Source organism: Drosophila ananassae (assembly GCF_017639315.1).
Source record: "Drosophila ananassae strain 14024-0371.13 chromosome 4 unlocalized genomic scaffold, ASM1763931v2 tig00000061, whole genome shotgun sequence".
Taxonomy (NCBI): Eukaryota; Metazoa; Arthropoda; class Insecta; order Diptera; family Drosophilidae; genus Drosophila; species Drosophila ananassae.
In genome coordinates this window covers 3,109,815-3,133,173 of record NW_025319038.1, presented here as the reverse complement: position 1 = coordinate 3,133,173, position 23,359 = coordinate 3,109,815, and the positions used below count along the sequence as shown (strand labels likewise).

The window sequence follows — 23,359 nt, the reverse complement described above, 5'->3', positions numbered from 1 at the left end:
TTAGCAATGCTTACAATACATTTTATTGCAACCAAAATAAGTAAATATTTTGTAACAGATGTAACAGATGTGATTTTTAATAACATTGACCCTCTTCTATTGAGACAACAGCTGACTTTGATCCATTGTTGTATGTATTCATTGGATCACAAACAGTATTATTAATGATTTTATTTATATCAGCTTTTAAAATTCGAAAGTTGATTTCACCGAAATCAAGTTGACTATACAGAAATACAGGTAAGCGGTTGCTCATAATCCAAACATTTTGATTAACTTCGTTGTCAACTTTTAAATCATTTGGAAATTGGATAAGACCATTATCTTGGTCCAGTTTTTTCAAATTAGCTCTTATATATGGTCTCGCCGTGTTCCAGCATCCAATGTTATTTTGATGAACTTGGGTAAAAAACATTACTCCGGTTTTTGAAATTCCAGACGTAGATGATTGCCCATTAAATCCTCGATCTCCAATTGAAAAGAAGTACTTCGCATTTTCCTGGGAGTTTGATTGCCACAACGGTTCGTTAATCAAGAGATTCATCGAAACCATAAATTCCTGTTTTTACATAAATAAAAGTCAAATCAGAGAAATATTTAGAAAAATATTTGTATATAAAATGAGGGAAAAAATTACAAAAAAACAAGAAAGGAAAGCTAACTTCGGGAGGAGCCGAAGATTGCAGTTAAGGTTTGTGCCATTTTCGATCGTTCAGTTATATGGCAGCTATAGGATATAGTCGGCCGATCCTTATGAAATTTTGTACATAAGATATTTTGGTCAAATATAACATGTGTGGAAAGTCCCAACTACCTGAAAACAAAAGAAGGATGTGTGAAAAGTTTCAACTCGATAGCTTTAAAACTGAGAGACTAGTTTGCGTAGAAACCGACAGACAGACGGACAGACAGACAGACGGATAGACGGACATGCTTATATCGACTCAGGAGGTGATCCTGATCAAGAATATATATACGTTATAGTGTCGGAGATGCCTCCCTCACAGCGTTGCACACTTTTGACCAAAATTATAATACCCAAGGTATAATAATAATACCCTATAATAATGCAAGGGTATAATGATGTACTTTCACATAATAAGGCGATATTTAAAAAAAATTCAATAGTTTACGAGGAGAATATTCGGGAAAAATGTCTATTTTTTGGCGCTCCAACTGCGCATGCCTCTTAAATTATTTTTTTTTTCCAATACTAAATTAAATATTTGACATTTTAATGGTTAAATTGTAATCCCTAAATAATCCCCATCCGTAATCCCTGCCAGAAATGTTACGTAACTTGGTATTAAAAATTTCTTATGAAAGATATTTTACTAATAACAAAACTACGAATCAGCAAATAATGATCTTTACTCATATTTGGATCAAGAAAGAGTGATAAGACTTCAACAAGATTAAATTCTGTTGAGATGAATTGCATGAGCGTAATATAGTAGCAATAGATTCTTCGGTTTTTGACAGATCAGTAATTTTCAGGTGCTTCTTTAAAATCTGCATTGGGTCATCCACGGTCAGGATTTTTCGATGTTGATTGGGCGCATCTTTCATTGAACCAATCAGATTGATATTGGAGAATTGACGATTTCATGCGTTTGTAATTTACCCAAAACGTTACAATCCTTTTGCAAACGTATCTAATTCGCTTTGATACTTCAACCTTTGTCAAAAATATAGCCGTTTTTAATAATATTTGCTTCTATAGGTTCAATCAATTTTGTTCGCCTTTCAATGGCGCCATACATTAAAAAGATATAAACGTGAGATTACACATTTATAAGAAGAACCTATTAAAGTTTAAAGCAATGGAATAAAAAAAAATTAAATCAAAACTATTAATAAATGAAAAACTATTAATAAAAACAAACTCAAAAGACGAAGACAAAGCAACAGAACAACAATCACACGAGAGAAAACATATTTTTGTAGTGCAAAACTGACCTTCAAAAAGTTAAGAGGGTGTTAGAATTTTCACAATATAAAGCACATCTGCAAATTTCTGCAAAAAAGATTTACACATTTATTACGTTAAGAGCCAGACGAACACATTGGTATACAACTTAATTGTGGCATTTCGTGGCATCACAACTAAAACTTTAGCTAAACATAAAAAAGACGTTCAAAATATAGGAAAAAAAACATGTATTTTTTCAAATTATGTAACTAAAACAGTTTAACTAGTACAATTTTTTATAATATCTCAAATTTTAGAAAATAGCTTCAACTTCAAAATCCATTACGAATATTTTAAATTTGGATACGTAATAAATGATCTGACCACTTCATAGTTCGGTTTTGTTCTGAAAAAATCGCGATGCGCGCAAGATGCACTGTGAAAATGAACATCTGCACTCATTCAATTTCATTTTTAGAAAGAACGGTTAATTTTCCAGATAAACCTAGTATGCCACAAAAAAGTTTGGACAATTTAGAAGCGATTTGTTTACTTTTCCTCCATTTTTGTTGTTATAAATTTTTTTTATTTTTGGCCTATGGGCGCAACCACTGTGCATAGTGGCTTTCGCTGCGGCCCTAGCCAAACCTATCATGGACGTGGGTAGAATAAAGGTTGGATGGACGGTCTGTCGCATCAAGGAGGTGGCCCCACCCGGCTACAAGTGCCTGGAGAAAGGGCACAGGGCAGTGGGGTCTCGCAGGGGCTTGCAAGAACCCGGTGGATAGAAGCGGCTGCTGCTTCCGCTGTGGTGCAACTGACCACAAAGTGACAGGATGCAGGAACGAAAAACGGTGCCTTATATGCAGCAGACGATGCTCCACGTCCAGGCATGGTGGTGGTCCAAATAGAAGGGGATGATAGTGCTTCAGCTATGCCTGAACCACTGTATAGTGGAACAGGATATACTTCAGCAGACTGTGCGAGGTAAAGGCGGACGTAGATCGTAGGGAAATCGGCGATCTGGAGCTGTGGTACCAACATCCTAACTATGCACTCGGTGTAAAGTGTGGAGGGATACGTCAATGAATTCGAAAGCATCCAGGACGAACTGGCGAATGACATCCGACGGCGCTTCGAGGTCCTAGTTAGGTCCTAGGTCCTTACACATCAGTTAGCATCGGCCGCTATAGATGGGCTGGGGTACGTAAAGTCTGGGATTGACTCTGCCCTAGTCCCGAGTCCATACATTGAAGTCAACGCAGCCAACGTACCCAAGCCCATCTATAGCGGTCGATGCCAACTGACGTGTAAGCAGCAGTTTTACAGCTACTGACCACGAGGCACTACTCTGCTCAATTGGCAGTAGGGCCCAGCAAGGACAACAGAGAGACCCGGACCTTCGAGGTTTCATAGCAGACACACTCCAAATATGGTGCGGTGCTAAAGAAATGGCTGACGCCTTATGAAGCTCGAAATGCCCTGTACGGCAATTATGCTACAAGCCACTATCGAAGGCAGCACACCCCGGTATATTGGTGGAGCGGCGAGATCGACTCCATCCGCAAGGAGTGCATGAAGGCAAGGAGGCTGATGCGCAGCAGCGAGAGCCTTATGCCACAATAAAGCCCTATATTCCTAACCCAGCGCTCAACTGATCGCCACGAGGCTCCCAGCAGCCGTGGAACGTGCCGGAGGGTTCTCAAAAAGCCAATATGGCTTTCGGAAGAGGAGGTCAACGGTGGATGCCATAGCTGAAGTCGTCAACGTGGCCAGGAACGCCATTGTCAGAACCAGGTGAAAGGGTGGCGCAAAAAGTTATCGTCAAACTGAACATCCGAAATGCGTTAAACTTTGCGGACTGGGGCAAGACCATACAGTCCCTAAGGCAGCTTAATGTGCCTAGATCACTCATGAAAATAGTTCGCAACTACTTTAGTAACAGAGTGTTACTGGTTGACAACAACTTGGGCACGGAGACCCACGAAATCACGGCGGGCGTTTCTCAAGGATCGGATCGTGGACCATTGTTGTGGAACGTAATGTACGACGGCCGTAAGATATTGGAAACGGCGCAGATGGAGGTCAGTGGTATGGCCATAACTTCACAGCGAGCGATAAAATGCCTGGGGGTGATGATCGACGCTCGGCTTTCCTTCAGAGAGCACTTGGAGTACATACAGGGCAAAGCATTAGCCACTACCAGAAGCCTCGCCCAGATCCTTCTGAATTCCAGAGGCCCGAGACAAAACAGAAGAATCCTTCTGATGAGCGTTGCGTTGGCTCAAGTCCTGTACGCCACTCCCATCTGGGCAAAGGCAATGAATACGCCCAGTTATAGTAGAGGCGTAAATTCAGCATACAAATTGAGATGATAGCCTGCTACGAGTTTGAGCGTTTATGGCAATCTCAATTACCGGAACAAGTCAAAAACCCGATGCTACTTCCTAAGACTTCAGTCTAAGAAGAGGAAAATGTGCACAGCCAAAAACCCGATGCTACTTCCTAAGTCTCAAGTCTATGAAGAGGAAAATGTGCACAAATTTATAGTGATAATGGCAGGAACTTTTACGGAGCTAAGCGAATATTTTGCGAGAGGCACAAATTAGCGCAGTGGTAAACTCAATTCCACTGTACTATACACCGTACACCATACACCATACTATACTTCTATCTCCGGCACACCTGTTGATAGGCAGAGCATTCACAACAATTCCTTGAGGCGACATAAGGAAAATCCACTGGACTACTGGCAAGGCATTCAAGCACTATACCAAGGCTTCTAGAAGCGCTGGCACGGGCGGGTCGGGATGTTGAGGAACAGAATGAATTTTGGCAACTTTGTATTTATTTATGCTGCTTAGAATTAGGCAACATGAATCCCCCTTGCAACATGAAGCTCCTTTTACTCCTACGTAAGAAATTTTGTATACAAATTATCATGGCAACGCTGATCAACGCGTAGTCGTTTTCTTATATACTTTGATAATTTCCCTTACACATATACATATCCATTGTATCCATGTAAGTTATTCTTTAACCGTCAATCCATACACAACAAACCATATACAGTCCACTAATAAGGATGTTTTAAGAAACAATCAAGGACAATTTTCATTTTTGACCAGACATGATAAAATTTCAAATACTAAGACTTGGCCACTCGAAACCTAGACATGAATTCATTTTTAAGGAATAACCACTAAATTGTAGAGTTTTACACCATGCAATAAAGAAATACCTATTCGGCAAATATTTGAAGCATTTCCTCTCTATTTGACTCAGAGGAAAGCACTACTTCCATCTCTCCATTAATCAACATTCATATTAATTCAATCCTACAATTTTAAAAAGATACTAGTTTATATCACTTTATTTAAAACTATTTATGGTATATCAAGAAAAGACCATTATAATCTCCCAAATTATAAAAGAAACCCCCTTCTTTATACATACTGTGGCCATTGACTCGATGTTGGTAATGATATTCATTTTGTATATATTTTTTTAACAATTTATGAGAGGGGTTAATTTATTAAATGTGAGAGTTCAAATTAGAGGTTGAATTTTACATTTGGCTAAGAAGAGTAATAGTGAGTTTGTGTTAGTGTTTGATAATTCTGAGGTAATGATAGTGTCCGCATGTGGGTTATGATCAAAGAGATTTATTCTGAAATTATGATGGTATCCGCATGCATCAAGTATGTGTTTGGCAAATATGTCGTCTTCCGAGTTAGGACAGGTCTTTCGACTATTACCGTTGAGATAGCCTTTATGATGGTGTCCAGTTTTTAATCGAGTATGAATGACGCTTTCCCTTCTGTTCCACGACGCAGAAAATGTAATGTAATGTTTGTCGACGTTCAATTGTTAATAATAGTGGTTAAAAGACGCCCAGTCTTCCAGTCGATTTCGACCAATATCTTTTTTATGTTATTCCAGATGTCACGTTGTACTCCACGTAGAGTAGAAGGCCCCATTTGTCAACCGTATTTGTCAACCACCAAAGGAGGTTGTGATGTCGGATTTTGAACCTTCTGAACGTTTATGGGTGATTTTTTCGAAAAACTGTTTGAACATGGTGATTGGAGTCCTCGATTTCTGAAAAACAGGCAGTGATGTGTCGATGCCCGTTAATTTTAGTCTAACGATGTGGGGTTTCTATTTTGTCTCTAAGTGTATGCATCTTTATATTGCAGATTGGACTCCGAACTGAGTATATAAGTTGGATGGGCACATGAGTTTTGGTATATGTTTCAAGATGGTTTAGTCGACTCTGAACGTAATATACGACAGTCCGGCCTCGGCCAGGAGTCGCCTCGACCAGGTTCTTGGGTTTGGTGGAAATGGGTCAATACTGCGCCCAACGGCAGCGTGATTAGGAGGTCCGATTTTTTTTAAGTTCGATGAAGCGCAACCGCTATGCCACACCCAATTTTGGACAGCATTAAAGCTCTCCTCGCATAAGTATTTTTCGTGTAAGAATGAACTTTAATAATTTAAGATGTTAAGAAATTAATAATAATAAGTCTATTGTTAAATTTAGTCTTAAGTCATTACGAGTCGAAATGTGAGTCGTTTATCGAATCTCAGACCAAGAATTTAAAAAAAAGAACGCGTTCTATATTCTATGTCCTATATTCTATATTAATGTTTAATATATACTTTTTTTAGGTACTTGCTCACCAGTGCAATTGTGACATTTTTTTGTGAATGGGAAGGAAAGCTACAATTAAAGCAGCGGGAGGAGTTTTTGTAAGGTAAGATCAGTAGTATTTTATAACATTTCAGAGTCGACTTGGGTTTTTACCAGCATAAGTAAATTACATACTATCCTAGAGGTCCAAAATTGACACGATGTTCTGGATATCATTTTAAATGCACGGTGGACAGCAATGCATAAGAATTGAGTAAGTTTCTTTTTGGTATTATTTCAGTATTTCCTTCGGTATTTCCTTTCGGATTGTAATACACTTAGGATTGTCAACTGCAGTTGTTAGTATGAAATATCAAGTTTTATTTTCCTTTTTTTTGTTTTGGGGCTAATGGAAAGCGGTCATCCAGGCTGGGGGGCCCGAGGGACATTATAAGTCATTTATTCGTTTATTTTTATACAATAGGCAAGATTTTTATTTGTTGAGTGGTTTTGTAAGCAGGGAAGCAGGGAAAGAATTATGTAAGAAAGCCAAGTAGAGAACATGAAACATTGGTCGACTATAGCTGTCCTATAGCTGTCATATAGCTTAATGATCGGAATTGGCATAACTTTGATGTTTTTAGCTAAGATGAAGGGACGATCTACGAATTCCACTTTGAACAAACTAGGGCAAAGGTAAATCAACATCGGCTCCGCACGATTGATGGTATTAGTTTCAATTTTAAGATTTTGCTTCCCAGCTCCCCCCAAAAGTTAATACTTTATTTAACATGGAAACAGGAAACTCCAGACAATTATAGACTTTTAATTAAGATGAGGCAGATTGGCTAACCTTACTTGACTAATATCCCTTAAAATCCAACAGCAATTAGGTTTACCATATCGTTGTCCCGATTTTTCGGTCGGAAATAAGGTTCCACGATTCCATTGGGCTGTCATCGGGGTGTCAACCGACTAAGAGTTTGGAGGACTTCCTCCCGGTTGCTTCCGCCACAATAAAAACATAGCCCAGCAACAGAATAAATGAAGCTCTACTTATCTGCAAACTATTTGACGGAATTACAAGGTTTCAACAATAGATGATTATAATAAGTCGCTTCTGCTAAATATATTAAAATTATTTAGGACGTTTTGTTTGGAGCTGCTTGGTCCAACATCCCGCCATTGACCCTCATTAGAAATCGTGAAGTGCAGCAATATTTGTAATGGGTAAATTCGTGGGTTGGGAGATGGGAGAAATCGTGGGGGGCGAAAGAGGCACATAACCTTCTTCCACCCTTGACCAGAACATTCTCCCCCCTTTGACCAATGCTAGGGTCGGCATAGGCGCATGAGGGCCGGAACGTTAAATTTTCTGTAGTCCTTTTGCATTAGGCGGTCTCGCTAACACAGGAAGATGGCTATGCACATGGCAGTCCACCACGTCCTGATAGCATAGAGCCATATCCCAAATTCTGGGCAATGTAAATTTGGCCAACTGCTGTCGAAGAATTGGCTCTTTTCAATGCGGCCAGACTTATGTGGCTAGGAATCTTTCAAGTTAAGATGACTTTTTGTTATGTTGGCAGCTACAGCCGCCTCTATGTTCGCAGATTATATGGATAAGCGGAAGCTCAACAAAACATAAACAAAACACCAGTTTGAGCGTGGGCGTGGTTTTAGTATTCATAGAAAATTACTCGCGAGGATGCAACAAGGCTTGATGCCGGCGATAGCATATTGGGCAGCGCGAAGACGCGCATCAACCCGCGAAATGGACCTCCTTCAGGCATACAAAACAACGAGAAAGCCGTCGCACTTTGTCGTAACGATCCTGGATTGGCAAAGCAATGAATTTTGGACTAGGCAAGTCGTGGGCAACGACATCTCATAGGGCGCAGGATGAGAATTAAGGATAAGCACGACGATCGATATATATTTATCACGAATTAATTAATTATGGAATTTAAACTTGTCTGTGCGCTGAAGACTTGTAATAAGACCATCTAATCTTCCCAGCCTGCCATCCACTTCCAGGCCCGATGAGAGGGGGGGTCAGCCGGGTAATTTTCCCGGAGCCCGCAATGGACAATGGCCCGGCAGCGGGGTTTAATTTTTTTTTTTGAAAATTTAGATGGCCAAAATTGAGATAGAAATATATGAATGTTTAATTAGAATGAATAAATATTGAAAATTGTTTGTCCGTAGAGCGTTATGCGGCAACTACGTCAAACTTGAACTCACGGGAGTAACGGTATGTCCCGGAGTCGTAGTCAAAACCGTAAATAGTCCTGACTAAATTTACCTGGATTCTGCAAGGGACTGCTCGGGTTGGCCAGACGCTTGCTGTGATCAGGCATGAGTTGATGTGCTTGAAGTCCTGGGGTGGTTTTCCTCAAGTACCTGATTCCTTATCGGCCGGTCCTACTGGCGGTCCGGTTCACGGGAGCAACACTCTAAGTAGGTTAGATAGCGCGGGGTCTGCTGGTGGTCCGTTTCACGGGAGCAACACTCGAGCTAGACTGGTATGCCGCGGGGTCTCCTCGTGGTCCGTTTCACGGGAATAACACTTGGAGTAGTTAGGTACCGCGGGGTCTACTGGCGGTCCGTTTCACGGGAGCAACACTCGAAGTAGACTGGTATGCCGCGGATTCTACTTGTGAACCGTTTTACACAGGTTGATTTTAAGTGCCGTGGTTCAGACACTGAGTAACGAGACGATTGACTCTGATTTCGGAACTGTCTTTATTTCAGAAGAATAACTCTTATATAAGATGCTAAACTATACATCATTAAATCTAAGAAAGGTCAAAGTTCTGGACGTGCTAAACTAAGGTTAATGCCAGGGTCACCCACCTCTGAGTCTGCTGACTCAGATTGTTTGTTCATGTACTGCTTGCGCATTTCGGCTTAGCTGGCTGGTTTTTACTTGCATCGGTCAGTCGGTCTTTCTTCCCGCTGATATGCTGCTTCTGCTTTTGGCGCCGTCTATTAGTGCTGGGTTAATAGGTTGGATATAGTTTTATGCTTATTACTAATTGTTTATAGGTGAGAAAATCGGTTAGTGGGTTTGTATATTGCGACATGCTGATGCATATTGATTGGATCAAATTACTAAGTGTGCATATAGGGTAGTAGGTCTTGGCACTAGGTGCCAACATTCTCCCCCCCCATTGAGGTACTCAATAATAGGGGCTGTGCGTTGTTGTTGGACCGTCTTAGTGAACCGATGTGTACCCTTGCGCTAGAAAATATTGTGTATCTTAAAACTAATTACTAAAAATCTAAAGTTACTACAAAAAAAAATTTTGAATCATGTGGGTGAGATCTCTACCAACGATAATTCTATCCGACCTGTTGTCTCCTTCGCCTTGTTGCGCGTCCTCGTAACCATTCTCCTTGGGCATCCCATGAAGTACTACACCTTTTTTCTGGTTGGTCAGTGCGCATACAGGACTCTTGGTCCTCTCTTGACCTTGCTTCTTGCTCCCTTTCGGAGATGCATGTTACCCATGCCAGATAGGAGGTGACTTCTACTCCTTGAATTTCCTTGGTTACTGGCCCTTTCACTCTGTGCTCTTCAGTTGTGAGTTGACAACCTTGGGCTTGTGGATTGGGGTCCGTCTGCGGCTCTCCTTGTTGATCTTGTCGTGGCTCGTTAGCTTCTTGTTGATCCGCAATGAGTGGGGAACTATGTACTCTTCCGGATTTTACTATTTGCTCCTTGCCGATGCATGCAATCAAACTTTGTCGTGGCTCGTTAGCTTCCGGTGTCCAAGCCGTCGTATTACCGACGACTTGTTCTGCCTTGCTATTAGGAGCTGATGCCGGTCGCACTGGCCCCATCACAATCCATCCAAGCGCGGTATTTTTTAGTAGTGGTTGTCCTTCTCCCAAATATGTCTGTTGTGGCCTCATAAGCTGGGAGATGATTTCGGCGCCCAACAACAGATCAATATTCTGGGGCTGCGTAAATTCAGGATCAGCTAAGCGCAACTGAGGTGAGATATTTCTTGGCGCTTGAATAGGGTGGGATGGTTGATTTTGCATTATTTCAAGTAGTACAACGACGTTGATTTGATCTTCGAAGTCAGTGGTTAATGATGATAGGGTCACCACAGCCTTTTTTCCTAATCTTGTTGTTGTTCCTCCCAGTGCAGCGATGTTCAGGGTTGATGGCTCCAATTGTAGTCCAAGTGTGTCAGCCATCCTTCTGGTGATTATGTTAATCTGTGATCCAGAATCTAGGAGTGTGCGGCATTGCTGATGGGTTCCGACTGGGCCATGTACTGCCACTTGGGCGGTTGGTAAAAGAATGGTGGGCTTATCTGTAAGCAGGGCTGTGGCTGAACACACCCATCGTGATGAACTGGATCGAAGTGGAGCCGCCGACGTATTTTTCTGCATTGTTACTTGACTGGTTGCCTGACGCTCAAGGTTTTCTAACATCTGCTTCAGAGATTGTCGATTGGTTGGATCGGTGACGGCTAGTTCTAGAGCTGACAGCGTGTGTGGATCCAATCTTTCCTCAATGATGTGTATCAAGATTGGGTCCCAGTTGTCTGTTGACACTTTGAGTGCGTCGAGAGTGGCGACCGTTCGGAGCACGGTATCATGTAAGCTGCGCAGCTGGTCCGCTGATCCATTTGTTCTGGGGTGTCCGAAAAGCTCTTGAATCGCGGATTTAATCAACAGCCGTTCATTGTGGTATCGATTCTTTAGTCGTTGCCATGCATCCTGGTAACTGGTCTGTCCGCCAATCGACGTTGCGATTAGGTTTTGTGCTTCACCTGTTACATGATTCTCCAAATGACGGTATTTTACTGCACCACTGTAGTCTTGATCGTGGATGCATACCGTAAAAATTTCGTAGAATCGTAGCCAATGCCGGTAGTCTCCGTCAAACTTTGGAATTTCTACTGGTGGTATTACAAACGGAGGTGCAATCGCGAGTTTTTGTGTTGATGCTGAAGTTGATTTCGATTCTTCGCTCAAAAACGAAAAATATTCTGCTCGTACAACCTGAAATCTGTCATCGGTGTGTCCATCATTTTTTATGGCTGGTTCCAGGTCGATGAGATCATGGTATACCGTGACGATTTCCTTCCATAGCTCCTTCATGTGTTGTCTGACGTGTGTGGACACTTCCCGTCCTTCGGTGCGGTTGCACAGCAAGTCTTCCATATCGTCTAATCGTCCTTCATGTCTTCGTTTTAATGATGTTAATCGAAGGTCTTCTCCTTCGTTTCCTCGTGATGATTGTGCCTTTGGCTCGAGATTTTCGCCTGTTTTCCGGGGCCTTTGTGACGGGCCTGACACTGATGGGATTCCATCCGAAAATATTGCTTCATATTTTTTCACAAGCTCTTCTAGCGCTTTTGCCTTTGTGAAATACTCATTCTCAGGACGTAGTGCTAGCTCCTTGAGCTTGGCATCATTTTTTTTAAACTGGGTCCATGAGTGAGTGAGCTGTCTGAGTTTCTCTTCGAAGTATCCTCCCTTGAGTTTACGCTCTGCAGAGTCCTTAGTGAAGTTTCTTATTAGCCTTTGGATGACTATGTTGCTTTCAATTTGCTCATCAATGAGCATTTGGATTACGGGGTCTGATTCTGATCCCATTGTTGCAATGTATCTCTCCTCTCTCCTTTTTTTTTTTTTTTTTTTTTTTGTGTTTTTCTCGTTGAGTTAAATTGCGTTGAGGTTTGTGTTCAAGTTGTGATCCTAAAGGATCACGTCGGGGTCACCAAATGTTCGTCCGTAGAGCGTTATGCGGCAACTACGTCAAACTTGAACTCACGGGAGTAACGGTATGTCCCGGAGTCGTAGTCAAAACCGTAAATAGTCCTGACTAAATTTACCTGGATTCTGCAAGGGACTGCTCGGGTTGGCCAGACGCTTGCTGTGATCAGGCATGAGTTGATGTGCTTGAAGTCCTGGGGTGGTTTTCCTCAAGTACCGGTGGTATGGTGGTTCGGCTGATTCCTTATCGGCCGGTCCTACTGGCGGTCCGTTTCACGGGAGCAACGCTCTAAGTAGGTTAGATAGCGCGGGGTCTGCTGGTGGTCCGTTTCACGGGAGCAACACTCGAGCTAGACTGGTATGCCGCGGGGTCTCCTCGTGGTCCGTTTCACGGGAGTAACACTTGGAGTAGTTAGGTACCGCGGGGTCTACTGGCGGTCCTTTTCACGGGAGCAACACTCGAAGTAGACTGGTATGCCGCGGATTCTACTTGTGAACCGTTTTACACAGGATCACTAGAAGTAGGTTGATTTTAAGTGCCGTGGTTCAGACACTGAGTAACGAGACGATTGACTCTGATTTCGGAACTGTCTTTATTTTAGAAGAATAACTCTTATATAAGATGCTAAATTATACATCATTAAATCTAAGAAAGGTCAAAGTTCTGGACGTGCTAAACTAAGGTTAATGCCAGGGTCACCCACCTCTGAGTCTGCTGACTCAGATTGTTTGTTCATGTACTGCTTGCGCATTTCGGCTTAGCTGGCTGGTTTTTACTTGCATCGGTCAGTCGGTCATTCTTCCCGCTGATATGCTGCTTCTGCTTTTGGCGCCGTCTATTAGTGCTGGGTTAATAGGTTGGATATAGTTTTATGCTTATTACTAATTGTTTATAGGTGAGAAAATCGGTTAGTGGGTTTGTATATTGCGACATGCTGATGCATATTGATTGGATCAAATTACTAAGTGTGCATATAGGGTAGTAGGTCTTGGCACTAGGTGCCAACAAAAATGATATTGGTTGATCTCACTAACAAGTCATTTTATATTAACAAAACTAATTTACAAACGTCATTTATATAGCGAACAGATTATGCCCTGGGGCCCGACATGGCTCTCGACGGCCCTGTCCACTGCTGGCTTTGGGAAAACGTTTTACACGCTAAGTGTGCCGGGTTCACGGCCTCAGTTTCGGATGCAATCTCACGTAGGTCTGGTCTCCACTTTTGCTGTGGCGGTTGTCGTACTGTTCAGGACGAAATGAGATCGTTCATGAGGCAGATTAAAAGTGGATTCAAGGAGTTGATTACACAGTGTTACAAAAATGACAAAAGTGAATGAACTTTTGAAGTGACATAGTAGGAATTGTTCATTGGGTCGAGTATATCACAAAACCATTTTTGAAATATTTCTAACACCCTCAAAATCTTGATTTATGGTTAAAACACCGTTTTTCGGGACTTGTTTGCGCTTAAGAATTCCTGTACGCGTTTTTTTCAACCGATTTCAAAATTTTTGGTGTTTTTTAATAGTGAAAGGTTGTACCTTTTTAAAAAAAAATATATCTTAGATTTTGTTAAACAAAAAGAACAAAAATTTTACATCTGAAACTGAAGTTTTCGACCCTTGGGCGGTTGGTAAAAGAACGGTGGGCTTATCTGTAAGCAGGGCTGTGGCTGAACACACCCATCGTGATAAACTGGATCGAAGTGGAGCCGCCGACGTATTTTTCTGCATTGTTACTTGACTGGTTGCCTGACGCTCAAGGTTTTCTAACATCTGCTTCAGAGATTGTCGATTGGTTGGATCGGTGACGGCTAGTTCTAGAGCTGACAGCGTGTGTGGATCCAATCTTTCCTCAATGATGTGTATCAAGATTGGGTCCCAGTTGTCTGTTGACACTTTGAGTGCGTCGAGAGTGGCGACCGTTCGGAGCACGGTATCATGTAAGCTGCGCAGCTGATCCGCTGATCCATTTGTTCTGGGGTGTCCGAAAAGCTCTTGAATCGCGGATTTAATGAACAGCCGTTCATTGTGGTATCGATTCTTTAGTCGTTGCCATGCATCCTGGTAACTGGTCTGTCCGCCAATCGACGTTGCGATTAGGTTTTGTGCTTCACCTGTTACATGATTCTCCAAATGACGGTATTTTACTGCATCACTGTAGTCTTGATCGTGGATGCATTCCGTAAAAATTTCGTAGAATCGTAGCCAATGCCGGTAGTCTCCGTCAAACTTTGGAATTTCTACTGGTGGTATTACAAACGGAGGTGCAATCGCGAGTTTTTGTGTTGATGCTGAAGTTGATTTCGATTCTTCGCTCAAAAACGAAAAATATTCTGCTCGTACAACCTGAAATCTGTCATCGGTGTGTCCATCATTTTTTATGGCTGGTTCCAGGTCGATGAGATCATGGTATCCCGTGACGATTTCCTTCCATAGCTCCTTCATGTGTTGTCTGACGTGTGTGGACACTTCCCGTCCTTCGGTGCGGTTGCACAGCAAGTCTTCCATATCGTCTAATCGTCCTTCATGTCTTCGTTTTAATGATGTTAATCGAAGGTCTTCTCCTTCGTTTCCTCGTGATGATTGTGCCTTTGGCTCGAGATTTTCGCCTGTTTTCCGGGGCCTCTGTGACGGGCCTGACACTGATGGGATTCCATCCGAAAATATTGCTTCATATTTTTTCACAAGCTCTTCTAGCGCTTTTGCCTTTGTGAAATACTCATTCTCAGGACTTAGTGCTAGCTCCTTGAGCTTGGCATCATTTTTTTTAAACTGGGTCCATGAGTGAGTGAGCTGTCTGAGTTTCTCTTCGAAGTATCCTCCCTTGAGTTTACGCTCTGCAGAGTCCTTAGTGAAGTTTCTTATTAGCCTTTAGATGACTATGTTGCTTTCAATTTGCTCATCAATGAGCATTTGGATTACGGGGTCTGATTCTGATCCCATTGTTGCAATGTATCTCTCCTCTCTCCTTTTTTTTTTTTTTTTTTTTTTTGTTTTTCTCGTTGAGTTACATTGCGTTGAGGTTTGTGTTCAAGTTGTGATCCTAAAGGATCACGTCGGGGTCACCAAATGTTCGTCCGTAGAGCGTTATGCGGCAACTACGTCAAACTTGAACTCACGGGAGTAACGGTATGTCCCGGAGTCGTAGTCAAAACCGTAAATAGTCCTGACTAAATTTACCTGGATTCTGCAAGGGACTGCTCGGGTTGGCCAGACGCTTGCTGTGATCAGGCATGAGTTGATGTGCTTGAAGTCCTGGGGTGGTTTTCCTCAAGTACCGGTGGTATGGTGGTTCGGCTGATTCCTTATCGGCCGGTCCTACTGGCGGTCCGTTTCACGGGAGCAACACTCTAAGTAGGTTAGATAGCGCGGGGTCTGCTGGTGGTCCGTTTCACGGGAGCAACACTCGAGCTAGACTGGTATGCCGCGGGGTCTCCTCGTGGTCCGTTTCACGGGAGTAACACTTGGAGTAGTTAGGTACCGCGGGGTCTACTGGCGGTCCTTTTCACGGGAGCAACACTCGAAGTAGACTGGTATGCCGCGGATTCTACTTGTGAACCGTTTTACACAGGATCACTAGAAGTAGGTTGATTTTAAGTGCCGTGGTTCAGACACTGAGTAACGAGACGATTGACTCTGATTTCGGAACTGTCTTTATTTCAGAAGAATAACTCTTATATAAGATGCTAAATTATACATCATTAAATCTAAGAAAGGTCAAAGTTCTGGACGTGCTAAACTAAGGTTAATGCCAGGGTCACCCACCTCTGAGTCTGCTGACTCAGATTGTTTGTTCATGTACTGCTTGCGCATTTCGGCTTAGCTGGCTGGTTTTTACTTGCATCGGTCAGTCGGTCATTCTTCCCGCTGATATGCTGCTTCTGCTTTTGGCGCCGTCTATTAGTGCTGGGTTAATAGGTTGGATATAGTTTTATGCTTATTACTAATTGTTTATAGGTGAGAAAATCGGTTAGTGGGTTTGTATATTGCGACATGCTGATGCATATTGATTGGATCAAATTACTAAGTGTGCATATAGGGTAGTAGGTCTTGGCACTAGGTGCCAACAAAAATGATATTGGTTGATCTCACTAACAAGTCATTTTATATTAACAAAACTAATTTACAAACGTCATTTATATAGCGAACAGATTATGCCCTGGGGCCCGACATGGCTCTCGACGGCCCTGTCCACTGCTGGCTTTGGGAAAACGTTTTACACGCTAAGTGTGCCGGGTTCACGGCCTCAGTTTCGGATGCAATCTCACGTAGGTCTGGTCTCCACTTTTGCTGTGGCGGTTGTCGTACTGTTCAGGACGAAATGAGATCGTTCATGAGGCAGATTAAAAGTGGATTCAAGGAGTTGATTACACAGTGTTACAAAAATGACAAAAGTGAATGAACTTTTGAAGTGACATAGTAGGAATTGTTCATTGGGTCGAGTATATCACAAAACCATTTTTGAAATATTTCTAACACCCTCAAAATCTTGATTTATGGTTAAAACACCGTTTTTCGGGACTTGTTTGCGCTTAAGAATTCCTGTACGCGTTTTTTTCAACCGATTTCAAAATTTTTGGTGTTTTTTAATAGTGAAAGGTTGTACCTTTTTAAAAAAAAATATATCTTAGATTTTGTTAAACAAAAAGAACAAAAATTTTACATCTGAAACTGAAGTTTTCGACACTTGGGCGGTTGGTAAAAGAACGGTGGGTTTATCTGTAAGCAGGGCTGTGGCTGAACACACCCATCGAGATAAACTGGATCGAAGTGGAGCCGCCGACGTATTTTTCTGCATTGTTACTTGACTGGTTGCCTGACGCTCAAGGTTTTCTAACATCTGCTTCAGAGATTGTCGATTGGTTGGATCGGTGACGGCTAGTTCTAGAGCTGACAGCGTGTGTGGATCCAATCTTTCCTCAATGATGTGTATCAAGATTGGGTCCCAGTTGTCTGTTGACACTTTGAGTGCGTCGAGAGTGGCGACCGTTCGGAGCACGGTATCATGTAAGCTGCGCAGCTGATCCGCTGATCCATTTGTTCTGGGGTGTCCGAAAAGCTCTTGAATCGCGGATTTAATCAACAGCCGTTCATTGTGGTATCGATTCTTTAGTCGTTGCCATGCATCCTGGTAACTGGTCTGTCCGCCAATCGACGTTGCGATTAGGTTTTGTGCTTCACCTGTTACATGATTCTCCAAATGACGGTATTTTACTGCATCACTGTAGTCTTGATCGTGGATGCATTCCGTAAAAATTTCGTAGAATCGTAGCCAATGCCGGTAGTCTCCGTCAAACTTTGGAATTTCTACTGGTGGTATTACAAACGGAGGTGCAATCGCGAGTTTTTGTGTTGATGCTGAAGTTGATTTCGATTCTTCGCTCAAAAACGAAAAATATTCTGCTCGTACAACCTGAAATCTGTCATCGGTGTGTCCATCATTTTTTATGGCTGGTTCCAGGTCGATGAGATCATGGTATCCCGTGACGATTTCCTTCCATAGCTCCTTCATGTGTTGTCTGACGTGTGTGGACAATTCCCGTCCTTCGGTGCGGTTGCACAGCAAGTCTTCCATATCGTCTAATCGTCCTTCATGTCTTCGTTTTAATGATGTTAATCGAAGGTCTTCTCCTTCGTTTCCTCGTGATGATTGTGCCTTTGGCTCGAGATTTTCGCCTGTTTTCCGGGGCCTTTGTGACGGGCCTGACACTGATGGGATTCCATCCGAAAATATTGCTTCATATTTTTTCACAAGCTCTTCTAGCGCTTTTGCCTTTGTGAAATACTCATTCTCAGGACTTAGTGCTAGCTCCTTGAGCTTGGCATCATTTTTTTTAAACTGGGTCCATGAGTGAGTGAGCTGTCTGAGTTTCTCTTCGAAGTATCCTCCCTTGAGTTTACGCTCTGCAGAGTCCTTAGTGAAGTTTCTTATTAGCCTTTGGATGACTATGTTGCTTTCAATTTGCTCATCAATGAGCATTTGGATTACGGGGTCTGATTCTGATCCCATTGTTGCAATAAAGGATCACGTCGGGGTCACCAAATGTTCGTCCGTAGAGCGTTATGCGGCAACTACGTCAAACTTGAACTCACGGGAGTAACGGTATGTCCCGGAGTCGTAGTCAAAACCGTAAATAGTCCTGACTAAATTTACCTGGATTCTGCAAGGGACTGCTCGGGTTGGCCAGACGCTTGCTGTGATCAGGCATGAGTTGATGTGCTTGAAGTCCTGGGGTGGTTTTCCTCAAGTACCGGTGGTATGGTGGTTCGGCTGATTCCTTATCGGCCGGTCCTACTGGCGGTCCGTTTCACGGGAGCAACACTCTAAGTAGGTTAGATAGCGCGGGGTCTGCTGGTGGTCCGTTTCACGGGAGCAACACTCGAGCTAGACTGGTATGCCGCGGGGTCTCCTCGTGGTCCGTTTCACGGGAGTAACACTTGGAGTAGTTAGGTACCGCGGGGTCTACTGGCGGTCCGTTTCACGGGAGCAACACTCGAAGTAGACTGGTATGCCGCGGATTCTACTTGTGAACCGTTTTACACAGGATCACTAGAAGTAGGTTGATTTTAAGTGCCGTGGTTCAGACACTGAGTAACGAGACGATTGACTCTGATTTCGGAACTGTCTTTATTTCAGAAGAATAACTCTTATATAAGATGCTAAATTATACATCATTAAATCTAAGAAAGGTCAAAGTTCTGGACGTGCTAAACTAAGGTTAATGCCAGGGTCACCCACCTCTGAGTCTGCTGACTCAGATTGTTTGTTCATGTACTGCTTGCGCATTTCGGCTTAGCTGGCTGGTTTTTACTTGCATCGGTCAGTCGGTCATTCTTCCCGCTGATATGCTGCTTCTGCTTTTGGCGCCGTCTATTAGTGCTGGGTTAATAGGTTGGATATAGTTTTATGCTTATTACTAATTGTTTATAGGTGAGAAAATCGGTTAGTGGGTTTGTATATTGCGACATGCTGATGCATATTGATTGGATCAAATTACTAAGTGTGCATATAGGGTAGTAGGTCTTGGCACTAGGTGCCAACAAAAATGATATTGGTTGATCTCACTAACAAGTCATTTTATATTAACAAAACTAATTTACAAACGTCATTTATATAGCGAACAGATTATGCCCTGGGGCCCGACATGGCTCTCGACGGCCCTGTCCACTGCTGGCTTTGGGAAAACGTTTTACACGCTAAGTGTGCCGGGTTCACGGCCTCAGTTTCGGATGCAATCTCACGTAGGTCTGGTCTCCACTTTTGCTGTGGCGGTTGTCGTACTGTTCAGGACGAAATGAGATCGTTCATGAGGCAGATTAAAAGTGGATTCAAGGAGTTGATTACCCAGTGTTACAAAAATGACAAAAGTGAATGAACTTTTGAAGTGACATAGTAGGAATTGTTCATTGGGTCGAGTATATCACAAAACCATTTTTGAAATATTTCTAACACCCTCAAAATCTTGATTTATGGTTAAAACACCGTTTTTCGGGACTTGTTTGCGCTTAAGAATTCCTGTACGCGTTTTTTTCAACCGATTTCAAAATTTTTGGTGTTTTTTAATAGTGAAAGGTTGTACCTTTTTAAAAAAAAATATATCTTAGATTTTGTTAAACAAAAAGAACAAAAATTTTACATCTGAAACTGAAGTTTTCGACTTTTGTTCGTGTTTTTCGGATTTTGATGCCAGTTTTTCGGTACAACTTACAAAAATTCTGTCATTTTTGCCACATATCAATGTTGTCTCATTAATTCTGAATAAAATGAGACAAATTTCATCAAAAAATAATGAAAATTGGTAAAGTTATAACGCTTTTCCCAAAAAAAAGTCAATTCAACCTTGCGTGCGCTCCGATCACTGTTACACTGTGTTAGTGGTTTTCGTAAAATCAATGACTAACTCTGTGTGCTCGATACACAGTTTAGTAGTCTTCAACTACTAAATGAGTCTCCAAAACGTAAGAAATCCTCTTTTAGTGATGTTCTTGGGGCCTTCTCAGCCGACAACTATGCAGCCGCTTATATCTCTGGCCAACCCAAGGGCCGGAGCTGAGAAAAATTCGGCTTCCGAATATCTCAGAATTAATGAGCAATTGTCCGATATGTCCTCTGTGGCATCGCTTCAAGTGATCCCTGACCCGATAATTCAAGCCCTCAAACAGGGTAATCAACCGTCCGGACCCCCTGTACGTATTGATGCCGCAGTATTAGTCAAAACACATTGCCCCTGATACTTCTGAGATCAGGCTAACATCAAAGCCAAAAGAAAAGACGACATAAGGGTGGTGAATATTACAAAATTTAAATATTCATAGACTAGGCACATGTCCTCTTTCAAAATACGTGTGTCCTTGCAGATGTTCAAGACGATTTGTTCCACCAGCTTTTGTCCAGAGAACATTTTCGTCCAAGAACATCAGCCAAGTACGGGAAAAAAAAACCAAACTAGTGGGGATAAAACTCCCACATGTTACGGCCACTGACCAACCTTCCACCTCATCTTCCTCAGTTTTAAAAAACTAATGTCTTCACTAACACTTACATCTAAGAATACTAGAGGGTTACGTAGTAAACTTCCCAAACTGTATTCTGATAGTTCTTTCTTTGCATCTCACATTATTGTATTTACAGAAACTTGGTTAAAGCCAAAAGAAATCTTAAGCTCCGAAGTTTTTCTTAGTAGGTACACCAGTTTTAGATGTGATTTTCGATCGTCTGTCTGATGGTGACCAGCTGATAGCTCTGGGTGACTTTAATATCCCAGAACTTATGTGGTCAAATGTTGAAAATTCACCGTCTTTACAGCTTAACTCGTACCACGACTTCCCTGTGGGCATTTTCGATATGTCACTCGGGCAAATTAACCACGTTAGAAATTCGTTAGGTCGGCCGTTGGACTTATGTTTCGTTTCTGATCCTGATGGAATTACTCTTTCCAGAACTTTGCCCCTTTCTAACCCTGAGGATCCATATCATCCCACTCTTGAGGTTTCAATCGAAAACAACTGCTTAATTGACCTTAAGTCTACAGTCAAATCTCAGAAAGTTCGTTTCTTTCGTAAGGCTGACTTTACGAAATTAAATAAGTTAATTTTGGAATTTGATTGGTCTGATTTACTGGCATGCGAGGATATAAACATCGCATTACAAAAATTTCGCCAGGCCCTGATGGAGTACCAGGCTGTGTTCTGAAGTACTGCGCCGAGGCACTGTGCAAACCGCTTGTTAAACTCTTTAATCTATCGCTGGAAACTTCGATCTTTCCTCTTATGTGGAAGGAATCCTTCATTATTCCGCTGCATAAAAAAGGGAAACAATCCGACGCTGCAAATTATAGAGGCATCTCTAAATTGTCAGCGATTCCAAAGCTTTTTGAAAAACTTATCACTTCACATTTGCAACACCTATGCAGTTCAATAATAACTCCGTGCCAGCATGGCTTCACGAAGTGCTCCGTCACTACCAACTTTTTGGAGCTAACATCTTTTATCACCGATGGGTTTCGGAATGGCTTACAAACAAACGTCGCTGGATGTTACCTCGCGTTTAGTCCGCGCAACATCTGGGGTGACCCAAGGAAGCCATCTCGGACCCCTACTTTTTATACTGTTTATTAACGACTTGCCCCTTGCCTTAACTAATTCATGTGTACTTATGTACGCTGATGATGTTAAGCTATGCTTTCAGTATAAATTCACTAGCGATAGGAGACCTAGATCGTTATCCTGAGTTAATCGTTCTAAGGCGTTCCCATAGAGAAAGTCCCATAGAGAAAGCCTGATGAGGACTAGATCGATAAAATGACATGAGTTTACATTTCGATCCATTAAGAATTAGGTTATTTGCTAAGCACCAATTTTGAAATTTATCCAAATCGGATTGAAGTCTAGATTGCGCGCTATTGAATTAAAACTGAAGACAAAGCTTAAAATAATCAGCATACATAAGTACAAGTGAATTAGTTAAGGCAAGTTTTAGTTAAGGTAAAAAGTAGGGGTCCAAGATGGCTTCCTTGGGGCACCCCAGATAAGGTTAAAAATAAGTTTACTTCTAAGAAGCGAATGGTTTACAGAGTCAAATGCTTTACTGAAGTCAGTGTAAATGACGTCTATTTGTAAGCCGGGACAAAAGGTATTAGCTCCAATAAGTTGGCACGGAGATATAATTGAACTATAATCTAATATATATAAATCTCGTGTCACAATGTTTGTCCTTAATGGACTCCTAAACCACTTAACCGATTATAATAAAATTTGCACACCAAGTGCAGTTCGATCCAACTTGAGAGATAGGATAGTTTAAATCTCAAATTGTAGTCGCAATTTTAATCAATTGCTAATTATTTGTCTGTTATTATTTGACAGTCACAATTATTTGTTAACTCCAAATGATTCTATCAGATGGCGTGTCATATGTTACTTAGACTGAAGTGTCAATTAAATTGAAGATAATACACTGAATATGGCACCGAAAAAATCGAACCTCAACAACGCGAGCAGCAGAGATTCACGACGCAAACGTGTTGAAAGAGCTCAGCAATTACCACAACAAATCGAAACAATGAATGCAGCTCAAAGAATCAGGACTGCAGAAAGTCGTGCACAAGAATCTCAAGAACACCGTGACGAACGTCTGCAACAGAATATTACGATAATAAGAGCGGCACGAGAACGAAACATAGATACAGTACGAGTACTAGATCTACAAAGGCAACGGATCAGCCGCTCATTAACACGTGCATCATTCGTTCGGCTTGCCTTTGAATATGCACCAGATATTAACTACTCAACGCATTCAAAAATAGCTATCGGTGGAATGGATAAAGTATGTCAATATTGTCAGGCATTGAAATTTCGGAATGAAGCAGCCGGCATGTGCTAGTTGTGCTGTCACCTCTACCCGCTCCGCCGGAGCCTTTATTATCCCTTCTTACTGGCAATTCAGATGATTCCAAATTATTTTTGCGTAAGATACGAAAATTTAATTCTTGCTTCCAAATGACGTCATTTGGGGCAACTAAAATTTTCGATCGTGCATCCGATGGAAGTAATTTTGAAACTACATT

General features: G+C 42.0%; 1 protein-coding gene across 1 annotated transcript in view; it reads right to left on the bottom strand.

The window, feature by feature from the left end:
* LOC6502738 (protein yellow) overlaps window positions 1-23,359 on the bottom strand; it is a 45,299-nt gene continuing 21,940 nt past the window's right edge. Inside the window, exon 3 of the mRNA XM_032455795.2 lies at window positions 1-559. Coding sequence (XP_032311686.1) covers window positions 77-559 — 483 coding nt within the window. The 3' untranslated portion in view covers window positions 1-76. The remainder of the gene's footprint in view (window positions 560-23,359) is intronic.